The 16829-nt window shown below is 41.7% G+C and overlaps 1 protein-coding gene across 1 annotated transcript in view; it reads left to right on the top strand.

The window, feature by feature from the left end:
* Nucleotides 1–16593, top strand: part of CATSPERE (catsper channel auxiliary subunit epsilon) — a 31105-nt gene extending 14512 nt beyond the window's left edge. Inside the window, exons 5-9 of the mRNA XM_033145437.1 lie at nucleotides 6763–6842; nucleotides 7216–7315; nucleotides 10153–10313; nucleotides 11694–11747; nucleotides 16242–16593. Of these exons, the coding sequence (XP_033001328.1) occupies nucleotides 6763–6842; nucleotides 7216–7315; nucleotides 10153–10313; nucleotides 11694–11747; nucleotides 16242–16482 (636 nt within the window). The 3' untranslated portion in view covers nucleotides 16483–16593. The remainder of the gene's footprint in view (nucleotides 1–6762; nucleotides 6843–7215; nucleotides 7316–10152; nucleotides 10314–11693; nucleotides 11748–16241) is intronic.
* The last annotated feature ends 236 nt before the right edge of the window (nucleotides 16594–16829 follow it).

The raw sequence follows: 16829 nt of genomic DNA on the forward strand, positions 1-16829 counted from the left end.
AAATTGCTGTGTTATTTTAATTGGATTGTTTTATTGTGTATTTTAATTATGGATGTTTATATTTTAATGTTTGTGTAATTGGTTTTTATACCTCGTAAACCTTTTAGAACCCTATTTTGGCATTCATCTATATATAAATGAAATAATAAGAATATTAATAATAAATAAAATGTAGAAGGACCATAATAAATTCTGTGCTATATTTTCAAACTATCATTTAATCATAAATATCTTTATATAATTGTATTTCTCTTTTTTGTGTCCACAGACCCACAAATTGTAGCAATCAAACTTTTACATTCAAAATACCCGCGTAAGAAACTTCATACAAAATATGGATGGAAATAGATTGTTTTCAACTGCTATTCCAGTTTATTTAAGTGTTCTGTAGGTGGTAGAGTACAGGCATCAATTTTTGGTGTTTTTTATGCTGTCATACATCAGAGCTGCCAACTCTGATAGTGCTGGTTATCTCTGAGACTGACATAGTGAATCCAGATATACCGGTACATTTCCTCCCTCCAAAAGATCATCCAAGCAGGCAGTATTTTAACTTTGCTGGCAAACCCATTTAGTCTGTCCCAAAACCAATAGTGGGCTTGCTACTAAGTCTTTTACTAAATTGATACTCCACCATATCCTTTTGCTAAATGGAAAGTAAATAAGGTAAATATATGTTATTTTATTGGCCATAAGCTGTAACAAAACTATGGTAACACATCAATAGAAAACAAAACTTAAAGACAGTAGCTGCATAGGTATATCATAGGCAGATATGACAAGAACCATGAATCAATATATATGTTGTCAAGACTTATACAGTATAATTATTCATTAAACACTCCACTTTTACTGTACATGTTCCACATCAAAGGCAAATAAAGCCATCTTTCCAATTCTTTTTTTTACTGTTGAATGTTAAGATTTCAGTTTTGAATTGAGTTGTGCAAAACAAGTTTTGGGAATAAGCTATTTTATGTGTGTCTTCAGTCACTGTAAATAGGACAACTCAAGAAACAGTGGGATAGATATTCTTATGAAATATAGAAACTTGTGTAAATAAAGCAGTGCTAATATTTCTGCATCAGTACCAAACCCATGCTGGCCATTTTCTGCCTTGCTAGTTGAAGTAGTCCAGCCCCTCCAAGTGTCCCTATTTTCCAGGGACATCCCTGATTTACAGAAGCCATCCTGGTTTCTGATTTGATCCCAGAATGTCCCACTTTTCCTTAGGGTGTCCCTATTTTCATTGTGGCCTAGGACCCTTGTACCTATGGGACCGCCTCTCCTGATATGCCCCGTGGAGGACCTTAAGGTCCATAAATAACAACACTTTACAGGTCCCAAGCTTCAAGGAGGTTAGATTGGTCTCAACTAGGGCCAGGGCCTTTTCAGCACTGGCCCTGACTTGGTGAAACGCTCTGTCACAAGAGACTAGGGCTCTGCGGGATTTGACATCTTTCCGCAGCGCCTGAAAGACAGAGCTGTTCCGCCTGCCCTTCAGCTTAGACTCACTCTGACCCCTTATATGGGATTTGGTATATACATTTTCCCTTGGCTTTTTTGCTGGCCCATGTAAGACCGGCATGGATAGCTGGCTCGGGTGAATATCTGATGTTTCCTCCCTTTATGGTCTTGATTTATGGGCCACTACTAAAATGAGGCTGCATTTTAAGATGTATTTTAAGCCGTATTTTAATTAACTTTTTTTCCCTATTACGTTTTATTGTAATTTATATTTGGTGTTAGCTGCTCTGAGCCCAGCCCTGGGAGGGGAGGGCGGGGTATAAATAATAATAATAATAATAATAATAATAATAATAATAATAATAGAAATTTTGGAGGGTATGGACTTATCCAACCTCCGAGCTGTCTGAAGGCAATCCTGTACTGTATAGGGAAGTTTTTTAAATGTTTAATGTTTTACAGTATTATGTTTTTTTATATGTTGGAAGCTGCCCAGGGTGTTGGGGCAACCCAATAAGATGTGTGGGATATAAATAGCAAAATTGCCGTTATGGAATGGGACATCCCTATTTTCAACAGAGAAATGTTGGAGGGTATGGTAGTCATTATCAGGAGTCTTCCTTAGTCATCAGTCCTGCCTGACCGTTTTATTAGATGCATCAACTGCATTGCTCCTGAAATTGCCCTTGACTAATCTGGACTTGCCTTTTATCTGGAGCCAACTACAGAGATTCTACAAAACCAATACTCAGCAGTTAGTTCCCAACCTAAATGCAAGGTGCTAATTTTGTACTTAAATAGCCCTGAGTCTCAGATACCTGAGGGAATATTTCTTTTCTCAAGTAAGCCCCATAGTCACAGATCAAATGGAGAGATACGACTTTCGATGCCAGTGTTTCTTCAACTAAAAGCAGGGCGTTCTCTCTGGTTGCTACCTGTACAGTGGTACCCCGCAAGACGAATGCCTCGCACAACGAAAAACTCGCAAAACGAAAGGGTTTTGCGAGTTTTTAGTTGACTCGCGAGACGAATTCGTCTATGGCTCTTTTTCGCAAGACGAATTCGTCTGGCGAGGTACCACTGTAAGCACCGGAGCCTCGCCCCGCCATGTTTTAAAGCTGCAGGGAGTGTTGCTGTTCGCTCCTTGCAGCTTTAAAACGCTGCGCGACGCGGATCCGGTGCGCGGGGGGGCGGCGTCGGATCGCGCACGGCCATCCAAAATGGCGGCGCGATCCCACTCCGCCCCCCCCGCGCACCGGAGCCTCGTCGCGCCGTGTTTTAAAGCTGCAGGGAGCCAACAGCAGCACTCCTGTTCGCTCCCTGCAGCTTTAAAACGCGGTGCCGCGCCATTACAGGGAGCTGTAAAGGCTTACCTTTTTCTCCGGTCGGGAGGGGTGTGGTGCATCGCATCCATCTTGGATGCAAGATGGATGCGATGCACAACACCCCTCCCGACCGGAGAAAAAGGTAAGCCTTTACAGCTCCCTGTAATGGCGCGGCACCGCGTTTTAAAGCTGGAGGGAGCGAACAGGAGTGCTGCTGTTGGCTCCCTGCAGCTTTAAAACACGGCGCGACGAGGCTCCGGTGCGCGGGGGGGGCGGAGTGGGATCGTGCCGCCATTTTGGATGGCCGTGCGCGATCCGACGCCGCCCCCCGCGCACCGGAGCCTCATCGCGCCGCGTTTTAAAGCTTCAGGGAGCGAACAGCAATGCTTCTGTTCGCTCCCTGCAGCTTTAAAACACGGCACGGCGAGGCTCCGGTGCGCGGGGGGGCGGAGTGGGATCGCGCCGCCATTTTGGATGGCCGTGCGCGATCCGACGCCGCCTCTCCCCACCGGAGCCTCATCGCGCCACGTTTTAAAGCTGCAAGGAGCGAACAGCAGTGCTGCTGTTCGCTCCCTGTAGCTTTAAAACACGGCGCGGCGAGGCTCCGGTGACGGTCGGAAGGGGCCCCCGGACTTTTTTCCCCATAGGAACGCATTAATTAAATTTTAATGCGTTCCTATGGGAAACGGTGCCTCGCAAGACGAAATTTCCGCAAGACGAAAAGTCTTGCGGAACGAATTAATTTCGTCTTGCGAGGCACCACTGTATTTAGGATCTCCCACTCAATGGACATAAGGACATAAAATGGAAATTTTTAAGTGGTTGATGAAAACACTATTGTTTTGATAGGCTTTCTGAGATTGAAGAATTTTCCTTCTGTGGGAAGACCTTTATGGAGGAAAAGCATTTTACAAGTTTAATGATAAACAATAGAGAAAAAGCCATTTTAAAAATTAATTCAATTTTATTTTATAGGATGCCTGTTCTCAGCCATGTTCCATAGCTTGCTTGTTTGTTTGTTGGATTTTTAAATTATTCTCTAGTGAAAAAAAGGCTTCCAGGGTGGTTTACAAAGATCAGTCATAAAGTACCCTGCTCTTGGGTTTATAATCTAAAGGCCATGACACAAAAGGGAAAGGAATTGGGATGGAGGAGGATGGGGAAGAAAAATCAGGAGCTAGTAGTTCTTAGTTACAAAACTCCTTATAATGAGCAGCTGAAATGGAGGGTGGGGAGCAAGGAGAGAAGTTGCTGGAAGTTGCTGGTTTGTCAGCTAAGCCAGCGTGGCTCTGTTTCCCTTCTCATCTTCAATCTGCTAAATTTTTACTGCTGATTTTCTCATTTCACTTCTTCCTTTTGAGGACTGAGCATTCAGGAATTGCAATGGAGTCCACAGCTATTTAGTACTGAAAGATGAGGAGGCAAATGGTGGAGCAGTTGTGATTCTAAAATTTAAAGTGTGAGACCTAATCACACACTGGGCAATAATATATATATGAAGCTGCTGGGAGAGATCATCAGGGGGTTTGGGCTGGGCGTTCACCAGTTTGCGGATGATAACCCAGTTCTATCTCCCCTTCAAATCTGAACCAGTGAAGGCAGTGAAGGTCCTCTGTGAGTGTCTGCAGGCACTTGGAGGATGGATGGCGGCTAACGGATTGAGGTTGAATCCTGACAAGACGGAAGTACTTTTTGGGGGGATGGTGCCTGCAGGTGTGGGGAACTCCCTGGACCTGAATGGGGTAACTGTGCCCCTGAATGAGCAGGTGTGCAGCCTGGGAGTCATTTTGGACTCACAGCTGTCCATGGAGGTGCAGGTCAATTCTGTGTCCAGGGCGGCTGTCTACCAACTCCACCTGGTACACCGGCTGAGACCCTACCTGCCTACGCACTTTCTTGCCAGAGTGGTACATGCTCTGGTTATCTCCCGCTTGGACTGCTGCAATGCACTCTATGTGGGGCTACCTTTGAAGGTGACCCGGAAAATATAATTAATCCAGAATGTGGCAGCTAGACTGGTGATTGGGAGTGGCCGCTGGGACTATATAGCACCAGTCCTAAATGATCTTCATTGGCTCCCAGTGCATTTCCAAGCAGAAGTCAAAGTGTGGGTGCTGATCTTTAAAGCCGTAAATGGCCTTGGCCCAGTTTGCGTGTTTAGACCTTTTACCTTTCCCCGAAATAAATTCACACAGGAGTCAGATATTTGGCTTGGTTTTTGGCAGAAATTTAGGCCACAACTTTATTGATTACAATCAAGTGAGTGGTTGCATAGGTTCTGATTCGACTATCTCCCTGCACCCATGCAGGCAGCGCTGTCCCAGAGCCACGTTCGTAGGACAGCCATGGATGAATACCAGGGACAGCTGATGGAGGGAACACCAAACAGCCTCCCTGATGTCCCCTGGACTCGGGCGCAGGCCGAACCCCTTCCAGGGAACACCAAACCAGTGAGTCCCTGGATTCCTTTACCGGAATATCCTGTCATTGCATAGGTGTGGCCACAGTCACGTGCCACCCCTATCACCTGAACCAGAGCCTATCCGCAACCTTAGAAGTTGTGACGATTTGCTACGCGGCAGGCGAAACCCAAATGGCATCAGCCAAGTGGGGAAAATTCCTACCGTACCCCTTCCCCAAAAGCAGGCGACACATGACGGCATAGCAAGGTCAAGTGCAAGCCCTAAATATAGGGAGAGGTGGGCGGGTGTTCCAATGCAATAGCCCCAAAGAGGAAGCTTGTAAGCCTCGCATGGGTTTATATAGGTCCTGCGTTGTTGCTTCTTCAAGGCACCCCATTGGCCAGATTGCACCCAAACGCGGGACCCACCTCTCAGGGGTTGTGGCGGTTCCAGGATTACCCACCCACAACACAGGGTCAGGTGGCCAGGTCACACCGCAACACGTGCCCTCTTTAATGGAGGACCCGATATACCTGAAGAAGCGTTTCCTTCCCTTATTGTTCAGCCCTGGACACTGAGGTCCTCCTCCAAGGGTCTTCTGCTGCTGGTTCCCTCTCTGCGAGAAGCGAGGATACAGGGAACCAGGCCGAGGGCTTTCTTGGCAGTGGCGCCCTCCCTGTGGAACACCCTCCTTTCAGATGTTAAGGAAATAAACCACTATCTGACTTTTAGAAGACATCTAAAGGCAGCCCTGTATTGGGAAGATTTTAATGTTTGACGTTTTAGTATGTTCTGATATATGCTGCAAGCCACCCAGAATGAATGGGGAAACCCAGCCAGGTGGGCGGGGTATAAATACAACAACAACAACAACGAATAACTCTGTTTTTTCCTCACATTAGGATATATCGGTGGGTCAAAACAGAGGGGGAATACTTGGTAAGAACTACACATTTAATTTTCAGTTATAGCTCCCACTAGTGGAACACTTTCCCTAACAAGGTCCTGCTTTTGGCACCAGGTGAAAACATACCTCCAAAGCATTTGACAGATTATGATGGTTTTGCTATTACAGTCGTACCTTGGAAGTCGAACGGAATCCATTCTGGAAGTCTGTTCGACTTCCAAAACAGTTGGAAAGCAAAGTGCGGCTTCTGATTGGCTGCAGGAAGCTCCTGCAGCCAATCAGAAGGCATGGAAGCCCCATCAGACATTAAGCTTCCAAAAATAATTTGCAAACTGGAACAGTCACTTCCAGGTTTGCGGTGTTCGGGAGCCAAAATGTCCGAGTACCAAGGCGTTTGAAAACCAAGGTACAACTGTAATGGCATTTTTCTGCTGAAGATTTCACTGCTGTTTGTGGCGTTTGCATAGCTTTTATTGTAATACAATGTACCGGTACTTCTTTCTGATTCTCTGCCATGCTTTATGCTTTTAAGTTTTGTAAGTCACTTGGAGACTCCTTACATGCCAAGCAACTAATAAAGTGAATAAATAAATATGTTAAGTATACTATTGATGCAAATAGAAGGCAAGGAGAGATTTATGTTAACCTACCTTTCTCCTAGGAGCAGGAGTACGATCTGACACTATTTGATTGCCCAATAGAGGCCCATTATGCACGTCCATTTCGTCCTACTGTTCTCTTGTAAGCAGCTTTTAAACACTTTGGATCCATGAAAAATGTGTGTGTGTGTGTGTGTGTGTGTGTGTGTGTGTGTGTGTGTGTGTGTATTCATTAAGCCCTTTCTTTGACCATCCCAATCAGATGAAAGATAAAAGAGTGATAATGCAGCTATTATCTTCATTACCACAATTCCCCACCAGTTCCATATTTTTAAAAATTGCCTTCTTGGCAAGAACTCTGGCCCACAAAGTTCTATCTCCTGACTGTAGAACTGGCACTTTGCTGAATGAAAAGCAGTAGTGTATACCCTTAGTGTGTTGTTGGGTTGTTGTTGTTTTTTTGGGGGGGTTGTCCTTTATACAGAGTTGTGACACTGTATTTCTATTCTTTCTAGATATGAGCGTGAAAACATGATTGGGACTGTGGAGGCAAATTATATCTTGTGGGAGATTAATGGCAGGAATGACTACTATTATAACACAACAGTAAAACAGGTGAGCATACGAACATTTCAGGTTAATCAAGAATAAGAGACCACCTTCCCCATTTCAGACCTTAAGATCATTTAGATCAACTAGAGAAAAAATTCTCATGGCACCACACACCCCATAAAATGTCTTGGGGCAATGACTTCAAAATTGGCATTTTCTGCTGTTGCTCCTCAACTGTGAAATGCCCTTCCATCTGCTATTCATGAAACAGCAACCATCAGTTGCTTCAGATAGATGTATCGTGAAGACATATTTTTGCCCAGGCTTTCCCTGACATCTAAGATTGAACCTTGTTTTACATGTTTGAATCTTACAAATTTCTGCTTTATTCACTTTTGAATGCTTTTATATTGCTGTTTAACTGGTTTTAGGTTGTGTTTTTATTTTAGTGATATACTGTATACTGCTTAGACATCTTTGAAATAGTAAGTGGTATATAAATGCTTTTAATAAATCTGAATTGTGTTCACAATAGGGTTTTTTAATGGATGATGTTTGAATTAGTCTTTTACACAGCTCTTGACAGTGGTAAATTGATTTAAAAGCAAATTCTTCAAAACTTTAGAAGCAACATGTTTTATACACAAGACACAAGTATTGAAATAACTGAATCATAGAATTGCAGAGTTGGGACCCTGAGGATCATCTAGTCCAACCCCCTGCAATGCAGGAATAGGCAGCTGTTCCATATGGGGATTGAACCTGAAACCTTGGCATTATCAGCACCATGCTTTAACCAGCTGAACTTGCCAAATGCATTACAGTAAATTCCTTTTTGTGTAGTATGGTGAACTACACACAACAATTTATTCAGTACATGGTTTTTAATAACAGAACAGTTGTGTACAGCCCAACAGATATAAAGTATAAGCTGCCTGCCCAGAAATTGGTTAGTTCATTCCAATTAGTATGTGAAACTTAGCTGCCACTCAGAGTTATCCTCCTGCTTCTTGACTTCACTTCCCCCTTAAAAAGTTATCTGTAGTGATTATAAATGCTAAACTGAGGACCCAAACATATGTGCTATTGCATTTAACATGACATATGTAATATTTACATCTGCTCTGTCCAAATTTGAGAAAACACCAAATACGAAAATTCTAAGGATCCATGAAGTTGGTACAGTCTAATTTACCCTTCTAACCTCTAGACCAGACACCTTATAAACGCTACATTTTTAAAATTACCATGGGAAGAAATATCAGAATCTTCAGAATTCTTAAGGGGCACAAAGTCCACCACAGATTCCTAGCCTGTGCCAGTACCTTAATTGCTGCCCAAAGGTTTTGGAGGCAGTGTCCATTGGATCTGGCAGACATAGATCCAAACAGGCAGTGGAATGCAAGGAATGCCTCTGTGTGTGTATGCACACACACTACCAGAGAAGCAAGGAGATGTGGTGGTTTCTGGCAAGCTCTTGTGAGAGCCCCCACGAGACCATATAAGGCTTCTAAATGCTGCACATGGCCTTACCTGAGATCCCAGTAAGGTTGACAAGGTGTCAGGAAGCAAAACAGGATGTGAAACCTATGCAGGGTTGTATTTGTGTTACAATGCTTTAACCTTTTATATTTTTCAACATAAATTTTTCAGTATCAAGCTTAAGAGATTGATAAAAATTAAATATGCTGTACAGCTGAGACTTTGGGTGAGACTGTGCATGTGATTTCTGTTTTATTTTGTGCATTTATATTCTTTGAACAGGTACGCTGTTTGTGCAAAGCACAAAATATGTCTTCATTGGTTCCTCAGGATCTAGAACACATTACTGCATATACTATAGATGACTATTGGGGGAGACATGTAAGAAAATGTATATAATAAGGAAATTAATAATATGAATTCTGAAGCTCTCATGGTATTTTACCTATGAATATTGATCAGGACGCACAAATTAATATTCAAGAGGCAATGCAATAATACTTAGGACACAATCCTGTGGTCACTGGCAGTGCATCTTTAGAGCTATATGATGTTTTGGATCTCCTTCTGCAAAGGCAGCAGGTGGTGTCCTACCTTGAAACAGGAAATCTGACCTTGTAAGGCACCTACCAGCCCTGTAGAAACATATGTAGCCCTTATCTTACAGATATCAGTAGAAGTAAAAAGGGGGCATGAATCCAAAGCCTTCCCCTTCTTCTTAAAAAAAGGTAAAGGACCCCTGACGGTTCAGTCCAGTCACGACCGACTCTGGGGTTGCGGCGCTCATCTCGCTTTACTGCCTGAGGGAGCCAACATTTGTCCGCAGACAGTTCTTCCGGGTCATGTGGCCAGCATGAGTAAGCTGCTTCTGGCGAAACCAGAGCGGCACATGGAAATGCCGTTTACCTTCCCGCCAGAGCAGTACCTATTTATCTACTTGCACTTTGACGTGCAAGCCCTAGGCTCAGTGGTTTAGACCACAGCGCCACCCGCGTCCCTTCCCCTTCTTCTTACACACGCCAAACAGAACAAAATATACCCCATGGAAACAATAGGTGGGAAATTGTAATGTTACCCCCACCCTCTCAAAAACGTCCAGAAAGGGAGTTCCACCCTTCTACCCTGTTTGTGTGTCCCAAGCAGAGCTTTAGATATTTTGGATCTTCCATCTTTGGTCTTCCTCCTACCCACCAGCTTTGCTGATGTACTGGATTGCATGATTTGCCAATACTTTGAAAACTGTAGTGTCTTAAGCTATACATACTTATTTTTTGCAACCCAACAACTGCAGAATCAGCTACTTATTTATTATGCAAACACTTTGGGACATAAAGCACGTATATTATTTGTACTTACCATATTCCTCACGTATTATGGATGTGTGTCTTATGGTAAATTAATTACATTTCCCCACCCAGAATTACGAATCCTGTTTTGTGAGTTCTGGTCCTGGACTTCTAGGAGCACTAGATAATCAATATGAACTCATGAACCATTCTGGCATCAACTCTATCATTTGGCCTCAGGACTATGCTGGCATTTTCATGTTCAGATTGAAGATAATGGATCCAAACTACAGGTTAGCTTTAACATAATTAGCATCTGTATGGTTAAGTATCTTCTTCTTTGGTGATCACTCATAGCCGAGTAAGATTGTCTTCTATAAACACGGTTTTAACAATGAGTCCGTAAGTGACTGTGGAGGCTAATTCTGGATCCACACATCCTTCCACAGTGGGGACATTGGTTTCCGGGCAGGAGTTGATCACGGTGTGGATTTGCCAAGCATGCCTTCCTCTTAGCACATTTCTCCCTTGCATCCTGAGTTTGAGTGTCTTCAAAGCCCATGACACCTTTGGTAAAGGCTGTTCTCCAGTTGGAGCACTCACAGGCCAGTGTTTCCCAATTGTTGGTGTTTATACTACATTTTTTAAATTTGCCTTGAGACAGTCTTTAAACCTCTTTTGTTGAATATAATTATACCTGAATGGAACATGTTTAAAAAGTTGTAATTATGTTAATTCCTAAGTGTTTGGGACGATACTCAACTCATATTCAGAGTAGATCCATTGAAATCAGTGGGCTTAAGTTACCTAAATAGTTTGATTTCAGTGGGTCTTCTTTGAGTATATATAACTAATTTTGAGTGTCATATATGGTGTACATTATACAACAGGTCAATAGCAGAGATGACATCTAGCTGTTACTTAGGAACACAATAACATAACAGATTTTCAGTTCAGTGTGCTGAATATCACCCAGAAAATTTTAGTTATTGGATGACAAATACAGTAAAACAATTTAAATAAAATAAGCTACACAGAAATCTGAATCTCACCCATGTTATGGGAGGGTCCTGGCATATCACCTCTGCACATGTGCTAAACTGCTGGTATCCAAGGAGGAAGACAAAATCAGTCAATCTGCAAGTATAGTTTGTTATCAGTTCTGCTTTCTTTTACACACAATATTTTCTTAGAGTAGAAAAACCTCACACACACCCATGCAGAGAGTGTGTTCATCTAATTTAATCTCTGTACAAACATCAGCAATCACAGTTTCTTATGTACATATGGAAAAACAGTTACATAACCAATCTCACAAATGAGGGTGCTGGGGGGTGGGGCGCTGTGGTAGCATGCCTTTTTTCTTATACTCATGCAGAGAACACATGCTGATATGGAAGGAGAATCATCCTGTTCATGTTGGTTAAGGCTATCAAGGACTACTAGAATCAGTAGCCCTGTTTCCGAAGGGCCCAAATGTATCTGTCACCACTCCTCTCACAGTATCATCACTGTCATGAATCTTACACTTGATTTTTCTGAAGCAGTAATCATCTAAAATTTGACCCTCTCGGGATTCCCCTCTAATTATAAGATGGTTTCCCTCTCGTTATAAGACTGTTGTAGTTTACAGTTATGAAAAATACTGTTTAGTCTCTCATTTTTTATTCCAGTTTTTGTCCATATGAAGCTTTTTTTGCAGTTCAGACACATGGCATCATTGAAAGGTAGGCATTAGTACCCTTGATTTGTTGACATGAGATCAAGCATTAGTTCCCTTTCCTGCCCAAAAGTTTGGTAAAAATCCTGATACAAAGTTTAGTAAAAATCCATTGAACAAACTCCGTGTTCTGAAATCTGGGAAGATGTATTTACTTTCTACATTCTTAAAAAGCCTAGAGGCTTTCAGATTTATTTATTTTTTAGTTCAATGAAAGATTGATGACATTCTCAATGTGTAAAAAATTGACTCAGAAAATTAGATTATGAGCTATGGGAGTCTTATGAAAATGTACAATTTCACCTTCAGGTCCAACCCTAGATGTTTGATGTGGAGATGCTTTCAAAAATTGACCCCTTATGCATATAAAAGCCACACAGACTATGCTACATTCAATAGCTATTCATGACAAAATCGAAAATTCTTTCTAGTAGCACCTTAGAGACGAACTGAGTTTGTTCCTGGTATGAGCTTTCGTGTGCATGCACACTTCTTCAGATACACTGAAACAGAAGTCACCAGATCCTTAAATATAGTGAGGGAGTGGGGAGGGGTATTGCTCAGAAGGGTGGTGGGAATGGGTGATCAGCTGATAGGTGTGGAAAACCTGTTGACGACTCTTAACGGCTGTAATTAGTCTTGCAGGGAAAGGCAAGTGGTGAGATGGCTAAAGATAGCTTTGTTATGTATAATGAGATAAGAATCCAATGTCTTTGTTCAGACCAGGTTTCTCCGTGGTTTTAAGTTTGGTGATTAGTTGTAATTCAGCCACTTCTCTTTCCAGTCTATTTCTGAAATTTCTTTGTATTAAGACAGCTACTTTGAGATCTTTTATAGAATGTCCTGGGAGATTGAAGTGTTCTCCTACTGGTTTCTCTGTCTTGTGATTCCTGATATCAGATTTATGTCCATTTATCCTTTGGCGTAGGGTTTGGCCTGTTTGTCCAATATAGAGAGCTGAAGGGCACTGTTGGCATTTGATTGCATACACAATGTTGGAAGATGAGCAATTAAATAGTCCTGAGATGGTATGTTTGATGTTGTTGGGACCAGTAATGGTGTTGTCCGGGTTTATGTGGCAGCAAAGTTGGCATCTGGGTTTATTGCAGGCTCTGGTACCAGTGTCCATGTTGAGTCCTGTTGTAGTATTATTGTGGGTGAGGAGCTGTTTGAGATTGGGTGGCTGTCTGTAGGCGATGTAGGGTCTTCCTCCCAGAGCTTGAGAAAGAGAACTGTCATTGTCTAGGAGAGGTTGTAGATCTCTGATGATGCGTTGTACTGTTTTAATTTGGGAGTTGTATGTGATTACTAGTGGTGTTCTGTTATTTTCTTTTTTGGGTCTGTCTTGCAGCAAGTTCTCTCTGGGTATCAGTCTGGCTCTGTTGATCTGTTGTTTAACTTCATCAGGTGGATATTTTAGTTCTAAAAAGGTTTGCTGTAGATCTCTTAGGTGAGAGTCTCTGTCTGTAGAGTTGGAACAGATGCGGCTGTAACGTAGGGCCTGGCTATATACTATGGATTGTTTGGTGTGTTTGGGATGGTAGCTAGAAGCATGTAGATATGTTTGTCGGTCAGTTGGTTTACGGTATAAGGTGGTGTCTATGTGTCCATCCTGTATTTTTATAGTAGTGTCCAAAAAGTGTATTTCTTGCATAGATTGGTTCATTGTTAGGTTGATGGTGGGGTGAAAGTCATTGAATGTCTGGTGGAAGGTGTCCAGGGTCTGTTGGCCATGTGTCCAGATAATAAAAATATCGTCAATGTAACGCAGGTACAAGAGAGGTTTGAGTGGGTAGGAGTTTAGGAAACGTTGTTCTAAATCTGCCATGAAGATGTTGGCATACTGTGGGGCCATGCGGGTGCCCATTGCTGTGCCGCTGATCTGAAGGAACAGATCCTCACCAAATTTGAAGTTGTTGTGGGTAAGGACAAAATGACAGTTTGGTAGCAAAGTCCGCTGTGGTTTTATCTGAAATGGTGTTCCTTATAGCTTGTAAACCATCGTTTACAAGCTATAAGGTGGTTACAAGCTATAAGGTGGTTACAAGCTATAACACTTCAATCTCCCAGGACATTCTATAAAAGATCTCAAAGTAGCTGTCTTAATACAAAGAAATTTCAGAAATAGACTGGAAAGAGAAGTGGCTGAATTACAACTAATCACCAAACTTAAAACCACGGAGAAACCTGGTCTGAACAAAGACATTGGATTCTTATCTCATTATACATAACAAAGCTATCTTTAGCCATCTCACCACTTGCCTTTCCCTGCAAGACTAATTACAGCCGTTAAGAGTCGTCAACAGGTTTTCCACACCTATCAGCTGATCACCCATTCCCACCACCCTTCTGAGCAATACCCCTCCCCATTCCCTCACTATATTTAAGGATCTGGTGACTTCTGTTTCAGTGTATCTGAAGAAGTGTGCATGCACACGAAAGCTCATACCAGGAACAAACTCAGTTGGTCTCTAAGGTGCTACTAGAAAGAATTTTCGATTTTGTTTTGACTATGGCAGACCAACACGGCTACCCACCTGTAATAGCTATTCATGATACACTTTTACTACAAATACACTGAAAATTCAAACAAGCAAGCAAATTATGTTCCTCAATATTCCAGCCATGTGTTAAAATACCCACCCTACTAAAAAACAACAACAAAAAGTGACACCTTGAAGACTAAGACATATTGTGGTAAAAGCTTTTGTCAGTTACATAAAGATACATAAAGTGAATCCTCCAATGACAGATGTGTGTTTCTACATAGGGAATGTGGGATGGAGGTGGTGGAGTCAAAAGGCCACAAAATGCAAGTGAATTATATTTCTATGCAAAGCTTAATGTAAGTAGGCAATCATTTAAAACAGCAGGAATTAGCAACAATGCCATCTTCTTAGCACCTATACCCAAATTTATTACCACTTACAGCTGTTTTGAATTTGCACTTTCACTTTGCATAGAATCATCACATACTTGCATTTTTGCTTTACTGTTTATATATTTTTCTACTATCTGCAACCTAAAGATGCACATCATTAGTTTGACTATGTAGGCTCTTGTACACAAAAGCCTTCAACACAGTAAATCTAGTAAGTCTTTCAAAAGCTATCAAGGTTCCCCCCCCTTCCCTAAAGCATTCTTTTTTCTCACACACATGCAACTAAAAATATGCTTACTACAGGCTCATGGAAAAAATGTGATTTCTTATTTTGCTTCTACTCCTATCTGATATCTCTATTCCCCAGCTAACTTTCCTTATTTAGCTTACGAAAGAATCCAAAATAAATGCATTTCTATCTATAACTTCCACCATCATCCTTGGCAAACTTTAATAATAGAGCATTAATTTTGATGGGAGACGAATTCTTTCTAACACCTGCGATAAGGGAATTTATTCCTGTATCCTTACCAGAATTCACCATTTTGAGTACAGGGTTTTTCTTTTAAAAGAACACAGCAATACTTTGTACAGTATACAAAGCGTATTTGCCATTTTTATCTCTATGGACCTCAAACTGGTTGAAAGACAGGATATATACATGAATTAACAATAGCAATCATTGAGCCAGGGATTGTGCAAATGTTTCTTGACACCTAGGGCTCTGCCCAGAGGACAAGGTGGAGCCATAATATAATCCCAGCAGGTGAACATAGGTACTTTGAGATTCCATTGGACATGCAGGCAGATGGCAGAGACAGTTGTCTTGTTCACTAGCAGAATGCAGCCTTTGGACATAATAGGAGCAATATAAGATATGGGTTCTTTTGAGGTGGAGCTAAATAGGAACACTCAGCAGAGAGTCCCTGCTTCCATTACTGGCATTTCAATCTCTTCACTTCCATTCTACGGAGTCTTGTAGGGAGAAGATTACTGTACATGTATGTCAATCCAACAATTGTTGCTGCAGTTTTGGTTGGAGTCACTGCTCTGACTTCTGCAGTGGTGGTTATAGCTATGGTGGCCTTGGTGGGGACACAGACAGCAGCTTACTCTTATATGTCTTTGTGCCAGCTGCATATTTTCCCCTGGAAGTAAAACGACTGGGAGCTAAATTATTGGGATATTTAATAATGGGATATATACCCCTTCTTGCCTATCCCCCTAGTCCCACCCACCCACAGTTGCTAATCTGTAGGATAGGTTAGCCATGCTGAGCCAAGCTGGTTTGGTTCATTGGAGCAGTGCCTGGAATGGGTTCCGAATTCCCCCTTGGAAGAAAGGTTGAGTATGGCATGCGTGGTGAGTGCCACAGCAGTGTCAAGTTTGGGTGAAAGGGGCACAGCCTGCTATAACACACCCAAGCTCTGTGCAGGTGTTCCAATAACATTCTACATTTATTGTAAGCCAAACAAATAATTACATTCCATTCACTGGAAAGAGCTTGTGACAATAAAGCATTTTATTGTATTTTTAATATTTTGTTGGAAGCCACCCAGAGTGGCTGGGGTATAAATAATTTTATTATTTATTTATTTATTTATTATTATTAGGATCCAGCTGCTCATTGAATGAACACACACACACTTATGTTCCATTTTGTTTGTATTTTAGCCTAAACATGCTCAAGATTGCCGGTTGGGCTTGTCTGATAGTTGCTTTCTTTTGGGGAGTCCTTGCCTTCAGCTACTATCGCTATGTGAAATTATTTCGGGCACTCCATTTTGTGGACCCAGTGGTGTCATTTAATACAGAGATTTCTTCAGTGGTTTCTTCAGAAGCAGCGAAGAAATTTGAGTAACCCAGTTACAAATTATTACTTATTAAACTGTATGTGAACATACAATACTGTAACGTTTTAAACAAATGTTGTAACGTTTTAAACAAATGCTGTAATGTTTCAAACTAAGATTAATACTGTACAAGTATACTTTTAAACACAATTTTCTAACACTCTCTAAAACCCTCAAAAGCTGATCAACTTATATTTCTCAAAATCCCAATCCCAAATTGGTCCGTTCCTTCTATGCAATAATTTTTTAACAATAAAATAAAATATTTATTCAGGAATGGTTCTGTGATGTTAACCATGACCTCTGGATACTCAAGAACTGAATCGTTAGCACTGGTTGTTGTTTTTTAAATTTC

The sequence above is a fragment of the Lacerta agilis genome, chromosome 3 (genome assembly GCF_009819535.1).
Source record: "Lacerta agilis isolate rLacAgi1 chromosome 3, rLacAgi1.pri, whole genome shotgun sequence".
NCBI lineage: Eukaryota > Metazoa > Chordata > Lepidosauria > Squamata > Lacertidae > Lacerta > Lacerta agilis.